The 27170-nt window shown below is 46.3% G+C and overlaps 1 protein-coding gene across 1 annotated transcript in view; it reads left to right on the top strand.

The window, feature by feature from the left end:
• The first annotated feature begins 6286 nt into the window (after window positions 1-6286).
• Window positions 6287-27170, top strand: part of LOC308320872 (alkaline phosphatase, tissue-nonspecific isozyme-like) — a 27658-nt gene continuing 6774 nt past the window's right edge. Inside the window, exons 1-6 of the mRNA XM_080771583.1 lie at window positions 6287-6402; window positions 7902-8076; window positions 14449-14621; window positions 17731-17871; window positions 18901-18970; window positions 23520-23654. Coding sequence (XP_080627709.1) covers window positions 6289-6402; window positions 7902-8076; window positions 14449-14621; window positions 17731-17871; window positions 18901-18970; window positions 23520-23654 — 808 coding nt within the window. The 5' untranslated portion in view covers window positions 6287-6288. The remainder of the gene's footprint in view (window positions 6403-7901; window positions 8077-14448; window positions 14622-17730; window positions 17872-18900; window positions 18971-23519; window positions 23655-27170) is intronic.

A 27170-nucleotide genomic window follows, 5' to 3' on the forward strand; every position in this document is an offset into this window, starting at 1 on the left:
GAAAATGTCCGTCGACTTTCCACTGACGAAAACTAAATGGAAACTAAATTAAAACTAAGCTACGGTGACTAAAACTAAGACTAAATATATTGACAATTTCGTCAACAAATATAAACTAGACTAAACTGTTAGTAAGGGACTAGTGGACAAGAGATCCAGTATGAGTCATTTTACACTTTGTTGCGTGCTCACATCGCGTTGCGAGCTTGTAGATCTGCTATTTTCAGCAAGTCTGAAAACAGCCATTATACAACGGCATCAAGGCCCACCAAAATACATTTTAGTCGACTAAATCAACTGTAGATTCAGTCGACTAAAACTAGACTAACAATAAAACATTCCAGGTGACTAAAATGTGCCTGAAACTAAATGAAAACTATTGAAGAGACGACAAGACTCAAACTAAAATCTAAACGTGCTGCCAAAAACAACACTGTTTGGGGGGGTGTGTGTGTGTGTGTGTGTGTGTGTGTGTGTGTGTGTGTGTGTGTGTGTGTGTGTGTGTGTGTGTGTGTGTGTGTGTGTGTGTGTGTGTGTGTGTGTGTGTGTGTGTGTGTGTGTGTGTGTGTGTGTGTGTGTGTGTGTGTGTGTGTGTGTGTGTGTGTGTGTGTGTGTGTGTGTGTGTGTGTGTGTGTGTGATCAGTGAATCAAAGCACTTCCTCCACAGCACCAGCAGAGGGCGGAATAGACCTGCCAGAGGTGGAGATGGAGCGCTCTGCACCAGGTCTGTGAATCTCACAACGTAACATAATTATGATGTCATTTATATCCACATAATGATACTGATTGATTGATTGAAATATGTATTTCCAGTTTGCAGAATTACAGTAACCTACATTTCAAACACAAACTCAATACAGAGACTGTTAACTGTGAGTGGACGACCCAATTAAGCATTACACTTGTTTACAACAGGGTCCACATTGTTCAATTCATCATAACATTTAGAGACGTACAAATAGACACTTCTTTAAAGCCAGAGAACAGAACAGGAATTCATCATAGAGGAGGTAAAAAGGGAAAAGAAACATATACAGTGAGGGGAAAGGGGGGGAGTGGGATTTAGATTTATATACTTTACTTTACTTTACAATGAAATTCATGTATGGCTTTTCAGATGTACTTCATTACATTATTTTATTACCCCATTGAAAATGCCTTTGGTTTCAAATAATGGGGGGGGGGGGGGGGGGGAGGGGCAGCATTCTCATAAACCTGGTTGTGGTGGGTCAGTCTGGTTGTGGTGGGTCAGTCTGGTTGTGGTGGGTCAGTCTGGTCTGGTTGTGGTGGGTCAGTCTGGTTGTGGTGGGTCAGTCTGGTTGTGGTGGGTCAGTCTGGTTGTGGTGGGTCAGTCTGGTTGTGGTGGGTCAGTCTGGTCTGGTTGTGGTGGGTCAGTCTGGTTGTGGTGGGTCAGTTTGGTTGTGGTGGGTCAGTCTGGTTGTGGTGGGCCCGTCTGGTTGTGGTGGGTCGGTCTGGTTGTGGTGGGCCCGTCTGGTTGTGGTGGGCCCGTCTGGTTGTGGTGGGCCAGTCTGGTTGTGGTGGGTCAGTCTGGTTGTGGTGGGTCAGTCTGGTTGTGGTGGGTCAGTCTGGTTGTGGTGGGTCAGTCTGGTTGTGGTGGGTCAGTCTGGTTGTGGTGGGCCCGTCTGGTTGTGGTGGGCCCGTCTGGTTGTGGTGGGCCAGTCTGGTTGTGGTGGGCCAGTCTGGTTGTGGTGGGCCAGTCTGGTTGTGGTGGGTCAGTCTGGTTGTGGTGGGTCAGTCTGGTTGTGGTGGGTCAGTCTGGTTGTGGTGGGTCAGTCTGGTTGTGGTGGGTCAGTCTGGTTGTGGTGGGTCAGTCTGGTTGTGGTGGGTCAGTCTGGTTGTGGTGGGTCAGTCTGGTTGTGGTGGGTCAGTCTGGTTGTGGTGGGTCAGTCTGGTTGTGGTGGGTCAGTCTGGTTGTGGTGGGTCAGTCTGGTTGTGGTGGGTCAGTCTGGTTGTGGTGGGTCAGTCTGGTTGTGGTGGGTCAGTCTGGTTGTGGTGGGTCAGTCTGGTTGTGGTGGGTCAGTCTGGTTGTGGTGGGTCAGTCTGGTTGTGGTGGGTCAGTCTGGTTGTGGTGGGTCAGTCTGGTTGTGGTGGGCCAGTCTGGTTTGGTTGTGGTGGGTCAGTCTGGTTGTGGTGGGTCAGTCTGGTTGTGGTGGGTCAGTCTGGTTGTGGTGGGTCAGTCTGGTTGTGGTGGGTCAGTCTGGTTGTGGTGGGTCAGTCTGGTTGTGGTGGGTCAGTCTGGTTGTGGTGGGTCAGTCTGGTCTGGTTGTGGTGGGTCAGTCTGGTTGTGGTGGGTCAGTCTGGTTGTGGTGGGTCAGTCTGGTTGTGGTGGGTCAGTCTGGTTGTGGTGGGTCAGTCTGGTTGTGGTGGGTCAGTCTGGTTGTGGTGGGTCAGTCTGGTTGTGGTGGGTCAGTCTGGTTGTGGTGGGTCAGTCTGGTTGTGGTGGGTCAGTCTGGTTTGTTTGTCTTAATGAATTCAAGGCTTAGGAATGCTAAATGTTATAAAGTATATAAATATATATTAAAGATATGAAAACGACCACTTTATTGTCCATTAAATTTGACGTAAAAATGGAAATGTCCCTTTTACCATACCATACCATACCAACTTTATTTCTATAGCACATTCAAATAACAACAAGTTGTACCAAAGTGCTTTACAATAAAATAATAAAAATCACAAAAATGGAGAATTCAAACGTATATGACTTGATTATAGATCTTGAAGTGTCAAAGGTGCATTGCTCACTATCAGGTCGTTATCATTTAGGACGTGATTGCCAGGTGGTGTTAAGCGTGTCTTATTTCCGTCCAGTATTCAGTCGGAGGGACAGCAGAGAACTGAGTGCTGCTTCTCCTCACCCAGGTCTCAGACATGGATTCTGGACGCGTGCAGCTTGTCGTGTGTTTCTTGTGCCTGCTGGCGGCGTTGGGATCCGCAAACGGCAAAGGTGAGAACTGTGTGTCTTTGGATGGGACTACTTTTGTTCCCCCTGGTCGACATGTTGCTTGAGCGGCAAACACCTTTACGATGTTACTGTTTAGACAACAAGAAGTACACCTTTAGGATGTTACTGTTTAGACAACAAGAAGTACACCTTTAAGATGTTACTGTTTAGACAACAAGAAGTACACCTTTAAGATGTTACTGTTTAGACAACACAGCCTTTGGCAGTCTGGGGGTTTATCAGTGAAGTAGCATATATATATATATATATATATATATATATATATATATATATATATATATATATATATAAGCATAAGTTTAAGTATACCTTAATGATGTTAATGTTTAGGCAACACGGCCTTTGGCAGTCTGGGGGTTTATCAGTGAAGTGGCATAATATATATATATATATATATATATATATATATATATATATATATATATATATATATATATCGGTCGTTCCAGTGTTGATTTTGACAGCAAACTTTAGTTTTAGTCTTTTGAATACTATTATTCCATTTACTTTGAGTCATATTTTAGTCATCTGAAATGTTTTAGTGTTAGTCTAGTTTGTTCTATGGAGTTGTCCTAACATTTTAATCTAGTTTTTATTTGTTGACGAAATTGTCGATATATTTAGTCTTAGTTTTAGTCATCATAGCTTAGTTTTGATTTGGGTTTTATTTGTTTTTTTTGTCAGTGAAAAAAAGGTAGTCAACGAACATTTTTCAATTAGTTTTAGTCGACGAAAACAACGCCGCTTACAAGTACTGTAGAACTCCGGAAACCTAAATTTACTTGAAATATATATATATATATATATATATATATATATATATATGGCTGAAGTAATGTATGTCTTGTAGTATACAACGTAACTAGTAGTATCTAACGTTTTCAAATAGTTTTAGTGCAGTAAAAAGTGCAATATGTGTCTCTGAGATGTAGTGGAGAAGTGAAAGTATTGGACATATACTCCAGTGAAGTACAAAAACCTCCAAATTGTGTTTAAAACCCATTTTGGGGCCGGAACCCCTTTTTGGTGTTAGCATCATGTTATGCTTTTAGCTATTGAAAAATAGCAGATCTACAAGCTCGTAGCGCGCCACCGAGTGGCGCGCTACGAGCTTGTAGGTCTGCTATTTTTGAAAAATCGAAGAACGACTGACACAGAACCATGCAGCTTTTTCAGAAAACTGTCAGGATGTAGAAGACGTTTTATAGAATCTGATCTCAGGTCAGGATGGAAAACTGTCAGGATGTAGAAGACGTTTTATAGAATCTGATCTCAGGTCAGGATGGAAAACTGTCAGGATGTAGAAGACGTTTTATAGAATCTGATCTCAGGTCAGAATGGGAAACTGTCAGGATGTAGAAGACATTGATAGAATCTGATCTCAGGTCAGGATGGAAAACTGTCAGGATGTAGAAGACGTTTTATAGAATCTGATCTCAGGTCAGGATGGAAAACTGTCAGGATGTAGAAGACGTTTTATAGAATCTGATCTCAGGTCAGGATGGAAAACTGTCAGGATGTAGAAGACGTTTTATAGAATCTGATCTCAGGTCAGGATGAAAAACTGTCAGGATGTAGAAGACGTTTTATAGAATCTGATCTCAGGTCAGGATGGAAAACTGTCAGGATGTAGAAGACATTTATAGAATCTGATCTCAGGTCAGGATGGAAAACTGTCAGGATGTAGAAGACGTTTTATAGAATCTGATCTCAGGTCAGAATGGAAAACTGTCAGGATGTAGAAGACGTTTTATAGAATCTGATCTCAGGTCAGAATGGAAAACTGTCAGGATGTAGAAGACGTTTTATAGAATCTGATCTCAGGTCAGGATGGAAAACTGTCAGGATGTAGAAGACATTGATAGAATCTGATCTCAGGTCAGGATGGAAAACTGTCAGGATGTAGAAGACGTTTTATAGAATCTGATCTCAGGTCAGGATGGAAAACTGTCAGGATGTAGAAGACGTTTTATAGAATCTGATCTCAGGTCAGGATGGAAAACTGTCAGGATGTAGAAGACATTTATAGAATCTGATCTCAGGTCAGGATGGAAAACTGTCAGGATGTAGAAGACGTTTTATAGAATCTGATCTCAGGTCAGGATGGAAAACTGTCAGGATGTAGAAGACATTTATAGAATCTGATCTCAGGTCAGGATGGAAAACTGTCAGGATGTAGAAGACGTTTTAAAGAATCTGATCTCAGGTCAGATGGAAAACTGTCAGGATGTAGAAGACGTTTAAGATCAGGAAACTCGGATGTAGAAGACGTTTTATAGAATCTGATCTCAGGTCAGGGATGGAAAACAGTCAGGATGTAGAAGACATTTATAGAATCTGATCTCAGGTCAGGATGGAAAACTGTCAGGATGTAGAAGAACGTTTTGAACAGTACTCTCCACCACGGTAGGGTTCCGGAGGGATTGAGCACTAACTGCTTCCTCTCCTGCACACTTTCCTTACTTTTCATTTGCTGTTCATGTGAATTCAGTTCAGTTCATCTTTCAACCCAATTCCACAGCTGAGGAGGAGGACCCAGAGTTCCGGCGGTCCCAGGAGGAGGACCCAGAGTTCCGGCGGTCCCAGGAGGAGGACCCAGAGTTCCGGCGGTCCCAGGAGGAGGACCCAGAGTTCTGGCGGTCCCAGGCCCGGAAGACCCTGCAGGAGGCGCTGGACAGGAAGCCCAACAGCAATGTGGCCAAGAACATCCTCTTCTTCCTGGGAGACGGTGAGACGTTTTGACATAATATACTGTAGACATGACCACAACGATGTAATGATGATGATGTAATGATGATGATGCAATGATGATGATGATGTAATGATGATGATGTAATGATGATGATGATGATGTAATGATGATGATGATGTAATGATGATGATGTAATGATGATGATGATGTAATGACGATGATGTAATGATGATGATGTAATGATGATGATGCCGAAGGTCTTGGTCAACGTTGTGATACTGACGCTTAACGCTGTTGCCGACGATTAATGCCAATTGCGCTTTTATAATATAGTGCATGCGCGATGGATCTGTATCAAGCGGGGCTTGGACTCCTCATGCATGGAAGGAAGCATGAGGTCAGTCCGCTGCCCCTCCCACTTTGGCGGAGGGACGAGTGTATAGCGATACCCAGGATTACATTAGATGCTGGACACTAATTGTGTGATAATTTTGTGTGTGCGTGCGTGTGCGTGTGCGTGTGTGTGCGTGTGTGTGCGCGTGTGCGTGTGCGTGTGCGTGTGCGTGCGTGTGTGTGTGTGTGCGTGTGTGTGTGTGTGTGTGTCTCAGGTATGGGTATTACCACCTACACGGCTGCTCGTATCCTCAAGGGACAACTGGAGAACCGGACAGGAGAGGAGACGGTCATGACCATGGACACCTTCCCCCATGTGGGCCTAGCCAAGGTACGCACGCACGCACGCACGCACGCACGCACGCACGCACGCACGCACGCACGCACGCACGCACGCACGCACGCACACACGCACTGTATGCACTGTATGCACGCACGCACGCACTGTATGCATACTATGCTATCATTAACATTATGGTTTAATTTAGTGCAAAGAGAATAGATCTGAATAAAAGCACAAACTTATTGGCATCAAAATGTACTTGACTTGATTTGATTTAACCCATTCTGACCCATTCGATTTGATTTGATTTGATTTGATTTAACCCATTCTGACCCATTCTGACCCATTCGATTTAACCCATTCTGACCCATTCGATTTAACCCATTCTGACCCATTCGATTTAACCCATTCTGACCCATTCGATTTAACCCATTCTGACCCATTCGATTTAACCCAATCTGACCCATTCGATTTAACCCATTCGATTTAACCCATTCTGACCCATTCGATTTAACCCATTCTGACCCATTCGATTTTTCAAAAAATAGCTAAAGCATAACATGATGCTAACAACAAAATGGGTTCCCGTTCAGAATGGGTTAATAGAACAATACAATAAAGCATAATTCAAAAACATTAATAAAAAAGGTAAAGTGGCAGGAGGAGGGGGGGGGGGGGGCGGGGGGATTATATGAGGCCTCTGAAGACTTAAAAAAAAAATAGGTCATTTGAAATTATTATTATTTTCAATTGATCTACTATTTTATTTTTATTTTTTAAATAATAAATCAAAAACTACAAAGTAACTAGTGGCTAAAGTTTACAAATAAATATTGTGTATCTCTGCTGTCGGGAAGAAACCAACTAACTCCAAATTATACATTTTTCAGGAAAGAAATAAAACCTTATATTTTTTAAAGCAAAAGCAATACAGCCTCATCAAAGTTGGTGTTGTGACTTTATATATTGAAAATTACTTGCATGAGAGGGGGAGAGGTGGTGGAGTTAGCTGCTTTAGCAGACAGTGTGAGAGGGGGAGAGGTGGTGGAGTTAGCTGCTTTAGCAGACAGATTGAGAGGGGTGGTGGTGGTGGAGTTAGCTGCTTTAGCAGACAGTTTTAGAATCCAATGGAGTTAAGAGGTTCTGTACTTACTACTTTTCAATGTCACTGATGTATGCAAAAATAATAATAATAATAATCAAAAACTTCAAAAATGGAGTTAGGTGGTTTCCTCCTGACAAAGAACTATTGGAAACACTCAAGTAAAGTACAACTACCTCAAAATTGTACTTAAGTACATGTTATTTTCCACCACTGTGCGTGCTTGCGTGCGTGCGTGCGTGCGTGCGTGCGTGTGTGCGTGCGTGCGTGTGTGCGTGCGTGCGTGCGTGCGTGCGTGCGTGCGTGCGTGCCTGTGTGCGTGCCTGTGTGCATGTGTGCGTGCGTGCGTGTGTGTGTGCGTGCGTGCGTGCGTGCGTGCGTGCATGTGTGCATGTGTGCGTGCGTGTGTGTGTGCATGCGTGCGTGTGTGCGTGCGTGCGTGCAGACCTACTGCGTAGACTTCCAGGTCCCGGACAGCGCCGCCACGGCCACCGCCTACCTGTGTGGCGTGAAGACCAACCTGAACGTCATCGGGGTCAACGCCGCCGCGCGCAACGGCGTGTGCACGTCGCAGAAGGGCAACGAGGTCACCTCCATCCTGAGGTGGGCCAAAGACGCAGGTAACCGAGACACGGGAGGCCATTCATTAAGGGTGGGTACTCGGGGAAGTGCGCCCCGGAATTAGTTGGTAGTGCATGGCTGGGTGTGGACTGCCCTCCCCCCTGGGGCAGAGGTCTAGTGCATGGAGGGTACATGTGGGCTGCCCTCCCCCCTGGGGCAGAGGTCTAGTGCATGGAGGGTGTGGGCTGCCCTCCCCCCTGGGGCAGAGGTCTAGTGCATGGAGGGTGTGGACTGCCCTCCCCCCTGGGGCAGAGGTCTAGTGCATGGAGGGTGTGGACTGCCCTCCCCCCTGGGGCAGAGGTCTAGTGCATGGAGGGTGTGGACTGCCCTCCCCCCTGGGGCAGAGGTCTAGTGCATGGAGGGTGTGGACTGCCCTCCCCCCTGGGGCAGAGGTCTAGTGCATGGCTGGGTGTGGACTGCCCTCCCCCCTGGGGCAGAGGTCTAGTGCATGGAGGGTGTGGACTGCCCTCCCCCCTGGGGCAGAGGTCTAGTGCATGGAGGGTGTGGGCTGCCCTCCCCCCTGGGGCAGAGGTCTAGTGCATGGAGGGTGTGGACTGCCCTCCCCCCTGGGGCAGAGGTCTAGTGCATGGCTGGGTGTGGACTGCCCTCCCCCCTGGGGCAGAGGTCTAGTGCATGGAGGGTGTGGACTGCCCTCCCCCCTGGGGCAGAGGTCTAGTGCATGGAGGGTGTGGACTGCCCTCCCCCCTGGGGCAGAGGTCTAGTGCATGGAGGGTGTGGACTGCCCTCCCCCCTGGGGCAGAGGTCTAGTGCATGGAGGGTGTGGACTGCCCTCCCCCCTGGGGCAGAGGTCTAGTGCATGGAGGGTGTGGGCTGCCCTCCCCCCTGGGGCAGAGGTCTAGTGCATGGAGGGTGTGGACTGCCCTCCCCCCTGGGGCAGAGGTCTAGTGCATGGAGGGTGTGGACTGCCCTCCCCCCTGGGGCAGAGGTCTAGTGCATGGAGGGTGTGGACTGCCCTCCCCCCTGGGGCAGAGGTCTAGTGCATGGAGGGTGTGGGCTGCCCTCCCCCCTGGGGCAGAGGTCTAGTGCATGGAGGGTGTGGACTGCCCTCCCCCCTGGGGCAGAGGTCTAGTGCATGGAGGGTGTGGACTGCCCTCCCCCCTGGGGCAGAGGTCTAGTGCATGGAGGGTGTGGACTGCCCTCCCCCCTGGGGCAGAGGTCTAGTGCATGGAGGGTGTGGGCTGCCCTCCCCCCTGGGGCAGAGGTCTAGTGCATGGAGGGTGTGGGCTGCCCTCCCCCCTGGGGCAGAGGTCTAGTGCATGGAGGGTGTGGACTGCCCTCCCCCCTGGGGCAGAGGTCTAGTGCATGGAGGGTGTGGGCTGCCCTCCCCCCTGGGGCAGAGGTCTAGTGCATGGAGGGTGTGGGCTGCCCTCCCCCCTGGGGCAGAGGTCTAGTGCATGGAGGGTGTGGGCTGCCCTCCCCCCTGGGGCAGAGGTCTAGTGCATGGAGGGTGTGGGCTGCCCTCCCCCCTGGGGCAGAGGTCTAGTGCATGGAGGGTGTGGACTGCCCTCCCCCCTGGGGCAGAGGTCTAGTGCATGGAGGGTGTGGGCTGCCCTCCCCCCTGGGGCAGAGGTCTAGTGCATGGAGGGTGTGGGCTGCCCTCCCCCCTGGGGCAGAGGTCTAGTGCATGGAGGGTGTGGGCTGCCCTCCCCCCTGGGGCAGAGGTCTAGTGCATGGAGGGTGTGGGCTGCCCTCCCCCCTGGGGCAGAGGTCTAGTGCATGGAGGGTGTGGACTGCCCTCCCCCCTGGGGCAGAGGTCTAGTGCATGGAGGGTGTGGGCTGCCCTCCCCCCTGGGGCAGAGGTCTAGTGCATGGAGGGTGTGGGCTGCCCTCCCCCCTGGGGCAGAGGTCTAGTGCATGGAGGGTGTGGACTGCCCTCCCCCCTGGGGCAGAGGTCTAGTGCATGGAGGGTGTGGGCATGGTAATGATAAAAAACGAGGATAAAAAAAAAATCTAAATACGATGGGCTATAACCCATATCGTTTCGGCATGCTACAGTATGCCATACGATATGGGCTATTAGACGAGCATCTAAAATAATTGCGGAAAATTGCTAAAAAAATGTGCTAAAACAAAATTGTTTGCCAAAACCCCAATTTGCCAAAACCCTAATTTGCCAAAACCCCAATTTGCCAAAACCCTAATTTGCCAAAACCCTAATTTGTAATTGAAAATTAAAGTTGCGTAATTGAAAATTAAAGTTGCGTAATTGAAAATTAAATGTTGGGTAAGTGTTAAATATACTCGTAGGCCTACTGGATCTCTTGTCCACTAGTCCCTTCCTACTGGATCTCTTGTCCACTAGTCCCTTCCTACTGGATCTCTTGTCCACTAGTCCCTTCCTACTGGATCTCTTGTCCACTAGTCCCTTCCTACTGGATCTCTTGTCCACTAGTCCCTTCCTACTGGATCTCTTGTCCACTAGTCCCTTCCTACTGGATCTCTTGTCCACTAGTCCCTTCCTAGTGGATCTCTTGTCCACTAGTCCCTTCCTAGTGGATCTCTTGTCCACTAGAGTCCCTTCCTAGTGGATCTCTTGTCCACTAGTCCCTTCCTAGTGGATCTCTTGTCCACTAGTCCCTTCCTAACATTTTAGTCTAGTTTGTATTCGTATAGAAGAAATTGTCAACATAATAGTTTTCGTCAGTGAAAAAAAGGTAGTCGACGAACACGTTCTCTTGTCATAGTATATTTGTCGGCAAAAACAACACTGGGGCAGTGTTAATATGCATACAAAAACAACACTGGGGCAGTGTTAATATGCATACAAAAACAACACTGGGGCAGTGTTAATATGCATACAAAAACAACACTGGGGCAGTGTTAATATGCATACAAAAACAGCACTGGGGCAGTGTTAATATGCATACAAAAACAACACTGGGGCAGTGTTAATATGCATACAAAAACAACACTGGGGCAGTGTTAATATGCATACAAAAACAACACTGGGGCAGTGTTAATATGCATACAAAAACAACACTGGGGCAGTGTTAATATGCATACAAAAACAACACTGGGGCAGTGTTAATATGCATACAAAAACAACACTGGGGCAGTGTTAATATGCATACAAAAACAACACTGGGGCAGTGTTAATATGCATACAAAAACAACACTGGGGCAGTGTTAATATGCATACAAAAACAACACTGGGGCAGTGTTAATATGCATACAAAAACAACACTGGGGCAGTGTTAATATGCATACAAAAACAACACTGGGGCAGTGTTAATATGCATACAAAAACAACACTGGGGCAGTGTTAATATGCATACAAAAACAACACTGGGGCAGTGTTAATATGCATACAAAAACAACACTGGGGCAGTGTTAATATGCATACAAAAACAACACTGGGGCAGTGTTAATATGCATACAAAAACAACACTGGGGCAGTGCTAGAGTCCAATGGAGTCAGCGGGGGGGGGGGGGGGGGAGGGGCCACATACAGGCTAATCTGCTGCTGATGGAAGCACCTTCTCTGCTATCATGTTCCTCTCTCTTATCCACGGCCATAAATATCTCAGAACACACGGCGCGGCAGCGTGGCCCTGACCCCATGCTTCACTGCACCGCGGGAGACTGGCGTGCGTGCATGCGTGCGTGCCTGCGTGCGTGCGTGCGTGTGTCTTGTGTGGATTAAAGCTGCTATAAGCAATAATAATTGTCATGCCTCTTCTTTTTTTTAAGATATTTTTTGCGGCTTACGCCTTTTATTGGTTTTTTGAAGGGACAGACAGTAGGCTGACAGGAAACGGGAGAGAGATGGGGGGGGAAGACATGCAGTAAAGGCCGTGTCGGGCTCGGGAGTCGAACCCGCGGCACACTGCGACTGGATTACCAGTCGGGTGCCCAGACGGTTACGCCACCGCCTGGGCCATTGTCATGCCTCTTGACGGAAAAGAGTATTTAGCATCATCTAGTGCAGGGGTGGTGCAACTTTGACGATGGAGAGGAGCCACTATATTTCCACACTCACTCCCTATATGGCCATATATTACTGTCGTAGCACAAATAGCCGATCTACAAGCTCAATTGAGCTTGTAGATCGGCTATTTTTGCTATATTCGAATTGGAATCCTGAAAATTTACATTTTTATGTCATTTCAAATGCCTTTAATTATACGTGTGTTGAGCATTGAGCTACTAATTTAGACTGAAGTAATTAAAGCAGGTCATGTTCACATGTTGTGGAATTGTAAACAGCTGGAACAAATATTATATCAGTATTCTGATATTAACCTGAGGGCCACATTAAGTGAAGGTGGGGGCCGCATGTGGCCCCCGGGCCGCCAGTTGCCACCCCTGATCTAGTGGTTGCTTTGAAGACTGCTGTCAGCTAATGTGTTCTAGTTTCCCTGTGTTCTTATTGGTAGTTGTGATCACATGTGACAAGGCCTTTACTTCCTGGTCAGCCATTGTTTTGAGAAAACACACAGTATGTTCTACAGATCTTACAGAATATTGAATCTCTTGCCATCCACCTGTTTTGAGCCTTGAAGAAGCTTTGTGTGTGAGTCTATCTTACATGTTTCATCTCTGAGAATAAGTAATGATGCATATTTTGCTGTTTTATTTTACATTCGTGAGATTTATGGTCAATTGTCTATGCCATGCCATTTGCTATTACTTTGCTTTGTCATTTTGTAATGCAGTGTTCTTGTCTAGCTGATTTAGGCATTACATTTATGTTTTATTAAGAGCTTTTTTGTGCATTTATGTTCAGTTTCACAAATTGCTGGAAAAGCATTGTAAAGTTGATGAAGAAGTGTGAAGTAATGTAGTAGTGTAAAGGAGCAACTTGGACACTCAGGCCTAAAGGAAGCATGAGTTCAAGTCTGTTGCTCTCCCCTTGTCCCCCATATATGGGGACTAGGTTGGTCTCCCCTTGTCCCCCATATATGGGGACTAGGTTGGTCTCCCCTTGTCCCCCATATATGGGGACTAGGTTGCTCTCCCCTTGTCCCCCATGTATGGGGACTAGGTTGGTCTCCCCTTGTCCCCCATATATGGGGACTAGGTTGGTCTCCCCTTGTCCCCCATATATGGGGACTAGGTTGGTCTCCCCTTGTCCCCATATATGGGGACTAGGTTGGTCTCCCCTTGTCCCCCATATACGGGGACTAGGTTGGTCTCCCCTTGTCCCCCATATATGGGGACTAGGTTGGTCTCCCCTTGTCCCCCATATATGGGGGCTAGGTTGCTCTCCCCTTGTCCCCCATATATGGGGACTAGGTTGGTGGAGGGTGTGTAGTGCCCAGGATCACATTATTAGATGATTGACACAGGGGTGAAAAATGGGTTACAAAATCGTGGGATAAAAAAAAAAAGAAAAAAAAAAGAAGTGTGAAGTAAACAACCTCCAACTCACACACGCAGGGGACAGCATAATGATGTCAACATTTGGAATGGCCTTTTTATTAATTTTTATTTTTTTGCGGTACTCAGACATGCAGAGCAATGCGTAGAACGCCCGTGACACACAGCTGCCACAATCTGCATCCAAGGATGTTCCTATATAGAAGCTTTGTCATTGGTCGATTTGCCTGTCTACTAATACACTTCCTGATTGGTTAGCTATTTTTGAAAAATCGAAGAACGACTGACATTTTTAGAATCTGATCTCAGGTCAGAATGGGCTCATGAGACCATGAGTGTGTGTCCAGTGGAAACCTCGTATGAATCTGATCTCAGGTCAGAATGGGTTAATTGTCACACAAATAATACATTTGATTAATTAATAATTATAACGATTTACTGTATACCAGTCATGGTTCCCAAAACCATTTCGTGTCAAGGACCCAGATTGACATAATTATCCTGCGAACCCCCATAGAAAGATAAGCCTTCGGGACGCATAAGCTATATCAGTGGTTCCCCAAAGTCGGGACCCAGGGTATCTGATGGTTCAAAGGGGTCGGACCCCATCTATTTCTGCCTTCTATTTGCTCGTGTTATCGAATTTGGACTCAACATTGTGCAAGTTAGCATCGGGCAGTTTCTACATGCTGCATGGGACCCATTCTAAACATTTATTATAACATAAAACGTTGGTAGTTTTTACATTGTGTTAAGAAGTGTAACTCTGTCTCTATAGCTCCGTCATCACAGTGACAGCCTCACCTCTCCTCTCCTCTCCTCTCCCCTCCCCTCCCCTCCCCTCCCCTCCCCTCCCCTCCCTCTCCCTCCCCTCCCTCCTCTCCTCTCCTCTCCTCTCCTCTCCTCTCCTCTCCTCTCCCCTCCCCTCCCCTCCCCTCCCCTCCCTTCCCCACCCTTCCTCTCCTCTCCTCTCCTCTCCTCTCCTCTCCTCTCCTCTCCTCTCCTCTCCTCCCCTCTCCTCCCTCCTCCAGGTAAGGCGGTTGGTATCGTGACCACCACCAGGGTGCAGCATGCCACCCCGGCCGCCACCTACGCCCACAGCGCCAGCAGGAAGTGGTACAGCGATGCGGACATGCCCGCCTCGGCCAAGCGGGACAACTGTACGGACATCTCCTCTCAGCTCCTCAACAACACCGACATCGACGTAAGGCCCCCCCCCCCCCGTACACACACACACACACACACACACACACACACACACACACACACACACACATTCACACACCTTTACATAGATGGTGCATTACATTCACCCATTCACACAACTTTACATAGATTGTGCATTACATTCACCCATTCACACACATTCACACACCTTTACATAGATTGTGCATTACATTCACCCATTCACACACACACATTCACACACCTTTACATAGATTGTGCATTACATTCACCCATTCACACACATTCACACACCTTTACATAGATTGTGCATTACATTCACCCATTCACACACACACATTCACACACCTTTACATAGATTGTGCATTACATTCACCCATTCACACACACCTTTACATAGACTGTGCATTACATTCACCCATTCACACACACATTCACACACCTTTACAGAGATTGTGCATTACATTTACAATGCCAAAAAGACAACCACAAGATTGGTGCAACATTTCATGGCGCACGGCATTGGAGCTCTAAAATGCGCTGGACTTCAACACAACCCTAACTGGACAGTTTTAGGACAAAGACGTTTTAATGAAAAACAGTGGATTAAGAACCTCAACACGGATTTTCCTGGAGGCTTAAACATGCCTAAAATCAGATCTTGAACACTACAAAACTTAAACTCAGGATTAAACTGGAGAAATCTAAAAGTGATTGGATCAGACTTCCTTCGGATACATGGCAAATGCATTTATTCCTTGCATTGTGCCTACACATGTTGCGACCTGCGGTCGCAACATGTGTAGGCACAGTGCACTGAAATCTTTTAATTCCCCCCCCGTACACACACACACACATTCACACACCTTTACATAGATTGTGCATTACATTCACCCATTCACACACACATTCACACACCTTTACATAGATTGTGCATTACATTCACCCATTCATACACACATTCACACACCTTTACATAGATTGTGCATTACATTCACCCATTCACACGGGTGCAGGTCTTTTTTTCCGACAGCATATTGATCCGAAACCTCAATCCTAACCTAACCCTAACCGCGAGCACGGGAGCAGCGCATGTCGGACCATCGCTTGTTCGCATCGCAGCGACGGTCCCCCCGCTGCGGAGCGGACCGTTGCCCCGTCGGCTAGAATTCTGTCTGAAAATAGTCCGCCTCCCCATTCACACACACATTCACACATCTTGCATTACATTCACCCATTCACACACACATACACACACACACACACACACACACACACACACACCTTTACATAGATTGTGCATTACATTCACCCATTCACACACACATTCACACACCTTGCATTACATTCACACACACACACACACACACACACACACACACACACACACCTTTACATAGATTGTGCATTACATTCACCCATTCACACACACATTCACACACCTTGCATTACATTCACCCGTTCACACACACACACACACACACACACACACACACATTCACACACCTTTACATAGATTGTGCATTACATTCACTCATTCACACACACACATTCACACACCGATGGCGGTGGAAACCATGCAAGGCACCAACCTGCACATCAGGAGCAATCAGGGGTCCAGAGTCTTTGCTCAAGGACACTTTCGACACTAACTCTGGTTGGAGCCCACAGGGTTCGAACCGGCAACCTTGCGGTTACCATACAGCCACTCTACCGCTGAGCCACCGGCGTGCGTGCGTGCGTGCGTGCGTGCGTATGGGCATAATGGCTGACCTGTTGATTCCATAATGTTGATCTGCATACAGCGCAAAGTAACCACAGTATACCACTAATCAACTTACAAATTACATATACATATACATACAGGCAGTTCCTTTAATCCACCCGGCACTGGTATAACTAGCTGGTATGACTAGCTCTCAATGATGACGTGATAAAGATGTGGATTAAAGGACCCAATGCCAGAGTTTAATGGGTTTTCGATGGTGACGTAATGACGATATGTTTTAGAGTCGGGAGGATCAAAGGTAATGCTCCTGTGTACAGTATACATGTATGTAATCTGGCACCACTGCCGTGTCAGGCACAAGTATCATTACGTCATTTGCTGGGACGGTGCACACGCATCGAATATGCTGGGACGGTGCACACGCATCGAATATGCTGGGACGGTGCACACGCATGAAAAGTGGTGCAAAGTAATTTTTTTACATGCATAGAACAAGTACAGGCAGGTAGGTAGCAAATAGTTAAACCTAATAATTCAACATTTCAAACGTCCCTTCACAGAGAAAACTGAGATTTGACAGTGTTCAGATATCACTCGATCTAGAAATTTGACTAAGTGATTTCCCTCTGAAAAGGCTCGCTGGAACCCGACCTTACTGTGCAATTACTCAACTTTACAATAACACTCAAACCACACTGAAGATGGATTTTGTTGTTTATATAGAAAATAGTAAAACACACATTACACACTCATACACGTACACACATACACTAATCTAAAACTTTGTTATAGACTAGGCCAGTCCGCACGATGCGTGATCCTCTACTAGCGTTGGTTTGTTAGCTTCTTTGTAGTAGCAAAGTAGTAGTAGCAGTGTAATAGCAGCAGGTAATTTTACTGCAATAGAAAGAAATACACAAAACACAACTTCAACCGCAGAACATACAAGCAACTAAAAACACTATATAATGAGTACAATAAGGATCATAATAACACAATAACAACATTTACAGGCACATCTATATATATACCGACAGACCGTCGAGGCTCACAGCGACACAAATAGAATATAATAGAACCACGGGTCTTCGTGCATGCGCACATCTACAGTAAATGACGTTGTTGTGATGCCCTTTCTCACCCCTAGAGTGCATCACTGGTCCACACATAGCCAACATCTATAATCTCCATAGGAAAACCGTACAGACAGCTTGTAGCGGTCGACAGTATACTTGCGCGCTCTGCTTGCGCACTAGTAGGCCTACTGTGCCTACTAGTGCGCAACAAGCATGCACTCGACAAGTATGCACTGTGTGTGTGTGTGTGTGTGTGTGTGTGTGTGTGTGTGTGTGTGTGTGTGTGTGTGCGCGCGTGTGCATGTGCGTGTGTTTGACTGTAGGTGATCATGGGTGGTGGCAGGAAGTACATGACCCCTAAAGGCACCGCCGACCCTGAGTATCCGCTGGTCGGCGCCAACGGCGGTCAGAGACTCGACGGACGCGACCTTATCCACGAATGGGAGGCCATGAAGACTGGCAAGGTTGGTTCATTGCAGGGGGGGGGGGGGCAGTCAGACAGATATTCTGTGAAGCCACTATAAGGAAATCGGGACTTCCTGAAAGTTCATATAATGGCCTGTTGTGGCGCTGTCTGTCATTGGACCCCCAAAAAAAAAAACCCATAGCTCCATAGAGATCCATGTATTTGGGCCCAACTTCACCTAGACTGTATTACCTTAATAAACATGGTCATGAATACTTTCTGCTTCCAGTCACTATAGTTTAAAGTCTCATTTCTCATGTCATAATATTATTTTTTGGAAAATGATGGTCCCATTTATTACAAAAATGACCATAAAGTTGCGTATGTTCTGAAGGGTGTGGCTACCGTTACAGTCTATGAACGGGAGCCACCCCCCGTTCAATCAAAAATAAAAACCAACTAAGAAGGGGGGAAGTCCCGCCTCGTTGTCTGGGCCAGCCAATGGCGGAAAACGGATCTAGAAAGATGGTGATTTACAATTCAAGGACTGACAGGCTTCATTTTACGTCCATATCAGGACCCGGTGAACGCTTTGTCCATATTTTTTTTACAGTCTATGGTTCATTGTCAGTGTTAATATTGTGGACCCTTAAACATTTAGTGCCGGAAGTGCTTCAAAATAGGAGCTCTGGGGTGCCGGAGTTGTCTGATCGCTTTTACTCTGAAAGCCATGAACCGGAAACACTTTCCTGAAAAAGTTGACTTTACAAAGTGACCTCACATCCCCGATCATTTTAATTTATATGATATATGATCCAAAAAGCGTTCATATTTTGCGGTGTGTGTGTGTGTGTGTGTGTGTGTGTGTGTGTGTGTGTGTGTGTGTGTGTGTGTGTGTGTGTGTGTGTGTGTGTGTGTGTGTGTGTGTGTGTGTGTGTGTGTGTGTGTGTGTGTGTGTGTGTGTGTGTGTGTGTGTGTGTGTGTGTGTGTGTGTGTGTGTGTGTGTGTGTGTGTGTGTGTGTGTGTGTGTGTGTGTGTGTGTGTGTGTGGCGTTGTCACACAGGTTGTGTGTGGCGTTGTCACACAGGTTGCTCATTACGTGTGGAACAGAACAGCGTTCGATGCGGTCGACCCTGAAACCACAGACTACCTCATGGGTAAGTCATCATTTTCTCATTTCAAAGTTCAAGGTCTCTTGATTGGTCTACAGCTTGTGCACACATCGCAGGCATTATATGTTATACTTTAGCTATTGAAAAATGGCAGATCTACAAGCTCATAGCGCGCCACCGAGAGCTTGTATAGGTCTGCTATCTTTGAAAAATCGTGAAAATGCGGCACAAATCTTTGAATATATTATATATTCTTTCAGAAGACTTTATTTTTTTTTACTTAGACGTCAGGCCTAAATGGGTTAACCACAGTTGAATTACAGTAACACAATCACTAATAACAAGTCAATACTTTTAAAAGTATTGTATGGACCTGAGGCCGATTAAAAATAAAAAGTCTAAATCCTACCAGTTTTCTAAAGAACCTCATGTTTCTATGTCAGTGGTTCTCACAGGGTTAAAACCTCATGTTTCTATGTCAGTGGTTCTCACAGGGTTAAACCTCATGTTTCTATATCAGTGGTTCTCACAGGGTTAAAACCTCATGTTTCTATGTCAGTGGTTCTCACAGGGTTAAAACCTCATGTTTCTATGTCAGTGGTTCTCACAGGGTTAAACCTCATGTTTCTATGTCAGTGGTTCTCACAGGGTTAAACCTCATGTTTCTATATCAGTGGTTCTCACAGGGTTAAAACCTCATGTTTCTATATCAGTGGTTATCACAGGGTTAAAACCTCATGTTGCTATATCAGTGGTTCTCACAGGGTTAAACCTCATGTTTCTATGTCAGTGGTAAATGGTAAATGGTGCATTTATATAGCGCCTTTATCCAAGGCGCTTTACATAGATTGTGCATTACATTCACCCATTCATACACCGATGGCAGCGGAAACCATGCAAGGCACCAACTAGCACATCGGGAGCAATTAGGGGTTCAGTGTCTTTGCTCAAGGACACTTCGACAGTAACTCTGGGGGAGCCCGGGTTTGAACTGGCAACCTTGCGGTTCCCATCCAGGCACTCTACCCCTGAGCCACCGCCGCCCCCTCAGTGGTTCTCACAGGGTTAAAACCTCATGTTTCTATGTCAGTGGTTCTCACAGGGTTAAAACCTCATGTTTCTATGTCAGTGGTGCTCAGATTATTTCACCCCAAGGACCCCCAGAATTATCTGCATTCGGCCTCCGACCCCCATCGGAAAATATGTTGTTCCATAACATGTTGTTGTTTGAGGTTCTGAGCCTTTAGTGCTATAGCCTCAGAGGGTGACAGAACGGCCGTCGTCATACATAACGTGATGAAGGTCAGCACATTTCGGGCACATTTGAGGCGAGTGGTGAATATGGAAATGTTTTAGCCCAATGGGTGTTTTTTTTGTTTGTTTTTTTTTGCAAAACTTTAAACTCATGCTTGGAATGGATTCAGAATCATGAAATCCCACTATAGTTTCCACAACATGCCACATGAAGCATAATGAAAATGTTTAAATCTTGCCATTAAAACTGTTTAGTAGCCCAAAAAACGTCAAGACGTCTGATTGACGTCTTTGTCAAGACGTCTCTCCCTTGGGAATTCAATTTTTTTTTTCTTTTCATCCATGTTTTGAAAATTCCTCTGATCTGGTGTACAGGTGATGACATCATGCACATTACATGCATAATATAATTACAAATTCTTTCTTTCTTTCTAATGGGCACTCAGAGCCTAAACCGGTGACCACCAGGTGGCGCTTAAAGAGTTTTAATGATAATATTTAAAACTTTATTTGTATAGCACCTTTCATGACATGAAATGCAGCTCAAAGTGCTTTACAGAACAATGGAGAAAAAAAAGAAAAGAAAAGCAAGGCAACGACATTAAGAACAAGCAGTAATGCAATACAGTGAGGACATGAATAACAAAAAATAAAAGATCAATTAAAAGCAATGTTGTAGAAGTGGGTCTTGAGCTGAGCTTTAAAAATGTCTACAGAGGCTGCCTGTCGAAGGTACAGTGGGAGCTTGTTAAACTACAGAGGCTGCCTGACGAAGGTACAGTGGGAGTTTGTTAAACTACAGAGGCTGCCTGACGAAGGTACAGTGGGAGTTTGTTAAACTACAGAGGCTGCCTGACGAAGGTACAGTGGGAGTTTGTTAAACTACAGAGGCTGCCTGTCGAAGGTACAGTGGGAGTTTGTTAAACTACAGAGGCTGCCTGACGAAGGTACAGTGGGAGTTTGTTCCATGCCGTCGGCCCGTAGAAGCAAAAATCTGCTTCCCCGTATTTTTGAGTTGCCATTTTTTCAGGCAAAGCGAGCAGGCCAGCAGTGGAAGACCTTAGGGGGGCGGTTTAGGTTTGGGACATATTTAGGCAGGCAGTCATGTAGGTAGGAAGGTGCGAGACCATTGAGAGCTTTATAGACAAGTAAAATAATTTTAAAATCAATCCTAGAAACAACCGGAAGCCAGTGCAGCGAAGCCAGAACTGGAGTAATATGTTCTAGTTAAAACTCTGGCTGCTGTTATGATTCGAATGTTAATGTTATGGTCACATGTTATGGTCACATACAGTACCCCCCCCCCCCCCCCCATAGAAATAAAAGTGCGAGATACAGGCCCCAAATTGGCCCTGATAACCAGTTATTCAACACAGAGCACACTAGCCAACAACAGAATAAAAAGGAATTTTGAGAACCGAACAGACGATCTTCTAAAAGATTATAAATTTATTTCGGCCTACAGAAAAAATAAAAACCTTAAAGATTATCTAGTACACAGCAAGCTAAAATAAATCAACACACCAGCACGCCAGGGACCAGAATACTTCAAACCCAAACAATTAGTAAAAAATAGAACCACAAAACGCGTCTTGGAGATTAAACAACAAATAACAGCCAGAACCAGCAACTGCATTTATTTAATCACATGTGAAAAATGTGGTTTACAATATGTCGGAGAGACAGGTAAAACAATAGGTACTAGGCTGGGACGACACAGATACAATATTAACAATGCCAAAAAGACAACCACAAGATTGGTGCAACATTTTATGGCGCACGGCATTGGAGCTCTAAAATGCGCTGGACTTCAACACAATCCTAACTGGACAGTAGGACAAAGACGTTTTAATGAAAAACAGTGGATTAAGAACCTCAACACGGATTTTCCTCGAGGCTTAAACATGCCTAAAATTAGATCTTGAACACTAAAAAACTTAAACTCAGGATTAAACTGGAGAAATCTAAAAGTGATTGGATCAGACTTCCTTCGGATACATGGCGAATGCATTTATTCCTTGCATTGTGCCTACACATGTCGCGACCTGCGGTCGCGACATGTGTAGGCACAGTGCACTGAAATCTTTTAATTCCCCCCCCCCCCCCCCCCCCGACAGCCCGTCATCCATGCATGTATTGTATTATAGACAATATTTTAGGCCAATAAAAAAAAAAAACGATATACTAAAATGTAGTATATCGTTTTTTTGTATTGGCCTAAAATGGAGAGGGACATTTAATGTCCCTCTCCCTACATGTCTGCCAGTCTAACTATATCTAACTGGGAGAACTAGCATGTGGCCCTGCTTTTTTGTTCCATGGGGGACCCCCACCAAGAAGCAAAGATTTGAGTTAAAAACGTGCGCTCTGAAAGAATATAAAGATTCAAAGATGCAGAAGAACACATTTTCACGATTTTTCAAAAATAGGCAGCAGACGTACAAGCTTGTAGATCTGCTATTTTTCAACAGCTAAAGCATAACATAACGCTAAAAAAACCCCACCAAAAGGCAGTGGCGGAAGGTTCTTATAACGGCAGTGGGTTCATGCAGCCACGCCCCCCCCCCCCCCCCCCCCCCCCCCCGGAAATAAAAATGAGTTTTGTTAACATTTCAGCATGATCAATGATAAACAGTAAAGCAGTCGCCATGTGGCGGTCGCTTATTGACGTAGGCCTACCATTTAAAGTAAGAGGAAAGTGTTTCTCCTTACAATTTCAGTGGACAGTGGGTGCATATACTGCATAATATTGATATATTTTGCCAAAATGCCAGTGGGTTCATTTGCGCCTCTGAACCCACCGAGTTGACGCCACTGCCAATAGGGGTTCCCGCCCAAAATGGGTTAAACAAAAGAAGCATGTTGGTTCATTATTATGATGGATGTATTCTACACCTCCTCCTCCTCCTCCTCCCCCCTCTGTCTCCTCCTCCTCCTCCTCCCTCCGTCTCCTCCTCCTCCCCCTCCCCCCTCTGTCTCCTCCTCCTCCTCCTCCTCCTCCCCCCTCTGCCTCCTCCTCCCCCTCCCCCTCCTCCTCCTCCTCCTCCTCCTCTCTCCTCCCCCTCCCCCTCCTCCTCCTCCTCCCCCCTCTGTCTCCCCCTCCCCCTCATCCTCCTCCTCCCTCCTCCGTCTCCTCCTCCTCCTCCTCCTCCTCCCCCCTCTGTCTCATCCTCCTCCTCCCTCCTCCGTCTCCTCCTCCTCCTCCTCCTCCTCCGTCTCATCCTCCTCCTCCCCCCTCCTCCTCTGTCTCCTCCTCCTCATCCCCCTCCTCCTCCTCCTCCCCCTCTGTCTCCTCCTCCTCCATCCTCATCCTCATCCTCCTCCTCCACCTCCTCCTCAGCTCTGTTTGAGCCAGGAGACCTGCTCTTTGACCTGGACAGGAATCCCCTCATGGACCCTTCCATCCAGGAGATGACGGAGAAGGCCATCCGGATCCTGCGCAAAAACCCCCGCGGCTTCTTCCTGCTGGTGGAGGGTAAGTTACAGTAGTGGAGAGTAAGTTACAGTAGTGGAGAGTAAGTTACAGTAGTGGAGAGTTACAGTAGTGGAGAGTAAGTTACAGTAGTGGAGAGTAAGTTACAGTAGTAGCACAAATACTGTGTAGTTTATGGCTGCTCCAACAGTAGTAGAGATGAACCTGTGTAGTTTATGGCTGCTCCAACAGTAGTAGAGATGAACCTGTGTAGTTTATGGCTGCTCCAACAGTAGAGATGAACCTGTGTAGTTTATGGCTGCTCCAACAGTAGTAGAGATGAACCTGTGTAGTTTATGGCTGCTCCAACAGTAGAGATGAACCTGTGTAGTTTATGACTGCTCCAACAGTAGAGATGAACCTGTGTAGTTTATGGCTGCTCCAACAGTAGTAGAGATGAACCTGTGTAGTTTATGGCTGCTCCAACAGTACAGATGAACCTGTGTAGTTTATGGCTGCTCCAACAGTAGAGATGAACCTGTGTAGTTTATGGCTGCTCCAACAGTAGAGATGAACCTGTGTAGTTTATGGCTGCTCCAACAGTAGAGATGAACCTGTGTAGTTTATGGCTGCTCCAACAGTAGAGATGAACCTGTGTAGTTTATGGCTGCTCCAACAGTAGAGATGAACCTGTGTAGTTTATGGCTGCTCCAACAGTAGTAGAGATGAACCTGTGTAGTTTATGGCTGCTCCAACAGTAGAGATGAACCTGTGTAGTTTATGGCTGCTCCAACAGTAGAGATGAACCTGTGTAGTTTATGGCTGCTCCAACAGTAGTGGCAACATTAAAAAAAAAGAATGGAATGTCAAAATATCCACCGCGGTGGCTGAGACCAGAGCCATATAGTAATGGTTGAGACCAGAGCCATATAGTAATGGTTGAGACCAGAGCCATATAGTAATGGTTGAGACCAGAGCCATAGAGTAATGGTTGAGACCAGAGCCATATAGTAATGGTTGAGACAAAGCAGTGAAAGGTCCTGAAAGATACATAACGTCAGTCTTACCCGATACCCAATCTTTCAGTTTTAGGAACATATACCTCATACGTTAAATCCTTAGTATCGCGGTGCACCATTTCGCTCCCATTTTGCTGTGTTAAGCATTATGTTATGCCGCGCTACGAGCTTGTAGATCTGATATTTTTGAAAAATAATTTACGAACAAATCTTTGAATATATATATATTCTTTCAGAGCGATCGTTTTTAACGCAAATCTTTGCTTCTGGGTGGTGGTGGTGGTGGTGGATTGTGTGAGATGTATAGATGTTGGGCCATAGGTGGGCTTCAGGTGGTCGTATTGACCATCTGTCTGTCTCCTGTCCTGTCCTGTGTCCTCCTGTCCTCCAGGTGGTCGTATTGACCATCTGTCTGTCTCCTGTCCTGTCCTGTCCTGTGTCCTCCTGTCCTCTAGGGCAGGGGTGTCAAACTCATTTGGGGCGAGGGCCGCATTGGTCAAAAGGTCACTTGATGGGGGCCACAACCAGTTGCGGACGCACGCTCGATGTCTCAAGCCCAACACACACCGGCTCCGTCCGACGCGGCGCGTCAGAGCACGTCGGACGCCGCCGGTGTGCGATAGGTTCATTGAAAATGATGGAGGCGGCTGTTTTGACGCGCGGCGTTCGCAGACGGTGTGGGAGGCCCTTCAGTCAGTCACTGCTATAATATCTATCTATCTATCTATCTATCTATCTATCTATGCTCAGACCCAGCCAGCCAGCCAGCAAGCCACACACATAGTGCTCAGACCCAGCCAGCCAGCAAGCCACACACATAGTGCTCAGACCCAGCCAGCCAGCCAGCCAGCCACACACAGTGCTCAGACCCAGCCAGCCAGCAAGCCACATACATAGTGCTCAGAGCCAGCCAGCCACACACATAGTGCTCAGACCCAGCCAGCCAGCAAGCCACACACATAGTGCTCAGACCCAGCCAGCCAGCAAGCCACACACATAGTGCTCAGACCCAGCCAGCCACACACACCTCCGTAAGGGAGTGGTTGCACCACTCAAAAAATCTTCAAAAAACTGAAGAGGCTACTGGAGATTGGAGAACCTGATTTGGACATGATCTGATGCAGGACAATGTCACTATGACAGAAAGAGAAGATGGGTCTTCACACATTCACACACACACACACACACACACACACACACACACACGACTTTGTCCCTATAATGTGCACGGCACCGTTCTACTTCATCATATCACGCAAGAGACGCCACACACCAGTATGGAAGAGAGATAGTCACTTACTCACTTGTTGTAACTTGTAGGGATGCATCAGCCAAATTGAATAGTCGACAGCTCTGCCGATTAATAATCGATTAATTGAACCCACCCCCCATATTAATCAATATCAGATAAAACGTATAAGATTTTATATTATGCACATGCCATGCTCACATAACCATTATGTTGAGTGCATGCTTTGATGGTTACAGTTTTATAATCAGTTTTGATGAGTAAACCTTTGTGGAGATCTTCTCAGTTCTCATTGTATGCTAGTTACTGCCATTCAGGATGGAAAATGAAATCCATTTGGATTTGGGGAGAAGTAGTTTCATAAGGGGCTGGTATGAAGTACTTGATATAAAGAGAACATGTTCAGTTCACTAGTCTACACTCTACTCTACACCTGCCTTCATTTCATCTGATTGTCTGTCTGGCAGGCACTTAACAAGCGATCGTTAACTGTGTCTGTTAGAGAGAGGGGCAGAGAAGAGTGGCTTTGCTTAACTCTGGTCCATAGCTCTAATGCGTGCATTAGAGCTATGTTACTCTCAACGTCCGCCGCTCGCATGAATGCAGACCAGCCTCTACTCTTTAGTGTAAATAAAAAGAACGTTTTTGCTACTCACCAAAACAAAGGCGGGTTGTGTCAATAGAAAGACTACTTTCCTTAGTGGAAGCACTCTGAGCCCCCCACCACACGTATAAACTGTACTTTTTGGGCAAAAAGGGATTTTGTTTCCACCGGAAAAAAAACATTTTTAGTTACTCCGCTGCGCCCTCTACTGATATTGCCCAGAGAACTGCCTCATAGAGGATATTTTTCCTCCGGTGAAAAAAAATCCCTTTTTGGCCAAAAAGTACCGTTTATACGTGTGGTGGGGGGCTCAGAGTGCGTCCACTAAGGAAAGTAGTCTTTCTATTGACACAACCCGCCTTTGTTTTGGTGAGTAGCAAAAACGTTCTTTTTATTTTCGCCAAAGAGGAGAGGCTGGTCTGATTTCGATTTGAGATTTAAAATTGAAAGTTCCATAGCCTTGTACTGCGCATGGCAGAATCGTAGAAGCAGTAGAAGGTTATGAATCAGAGCTAGGTAAACACCACCATCATGAGGAAGTGCTAACAAGTTACGGGCGCGGACAGAAAGCAGCTTGTTTGTTTTGTGCTTGTGCAAAGAAGGCTTGTTTCGGATCAACCTATATGCATGTGAAAGTGCAATGGGAATTATCAAGTAAAAACAGCTTTCATCGACGAGACCCATGCGTGACTGTCGGAGCAGTGGCG

This window comes from Protomyctophum bolini (genome assembly GCF_963924005.1).
Source record: "Protomyctophum bolini genome assembly, chromosome: 9".
Lineage (NCBI taxonomy): Eukaryota > Metazoa > Chordata > Actinopteri > Myctophiformes > Myctophidae > Protomyctophum > Protomyctophum bolini.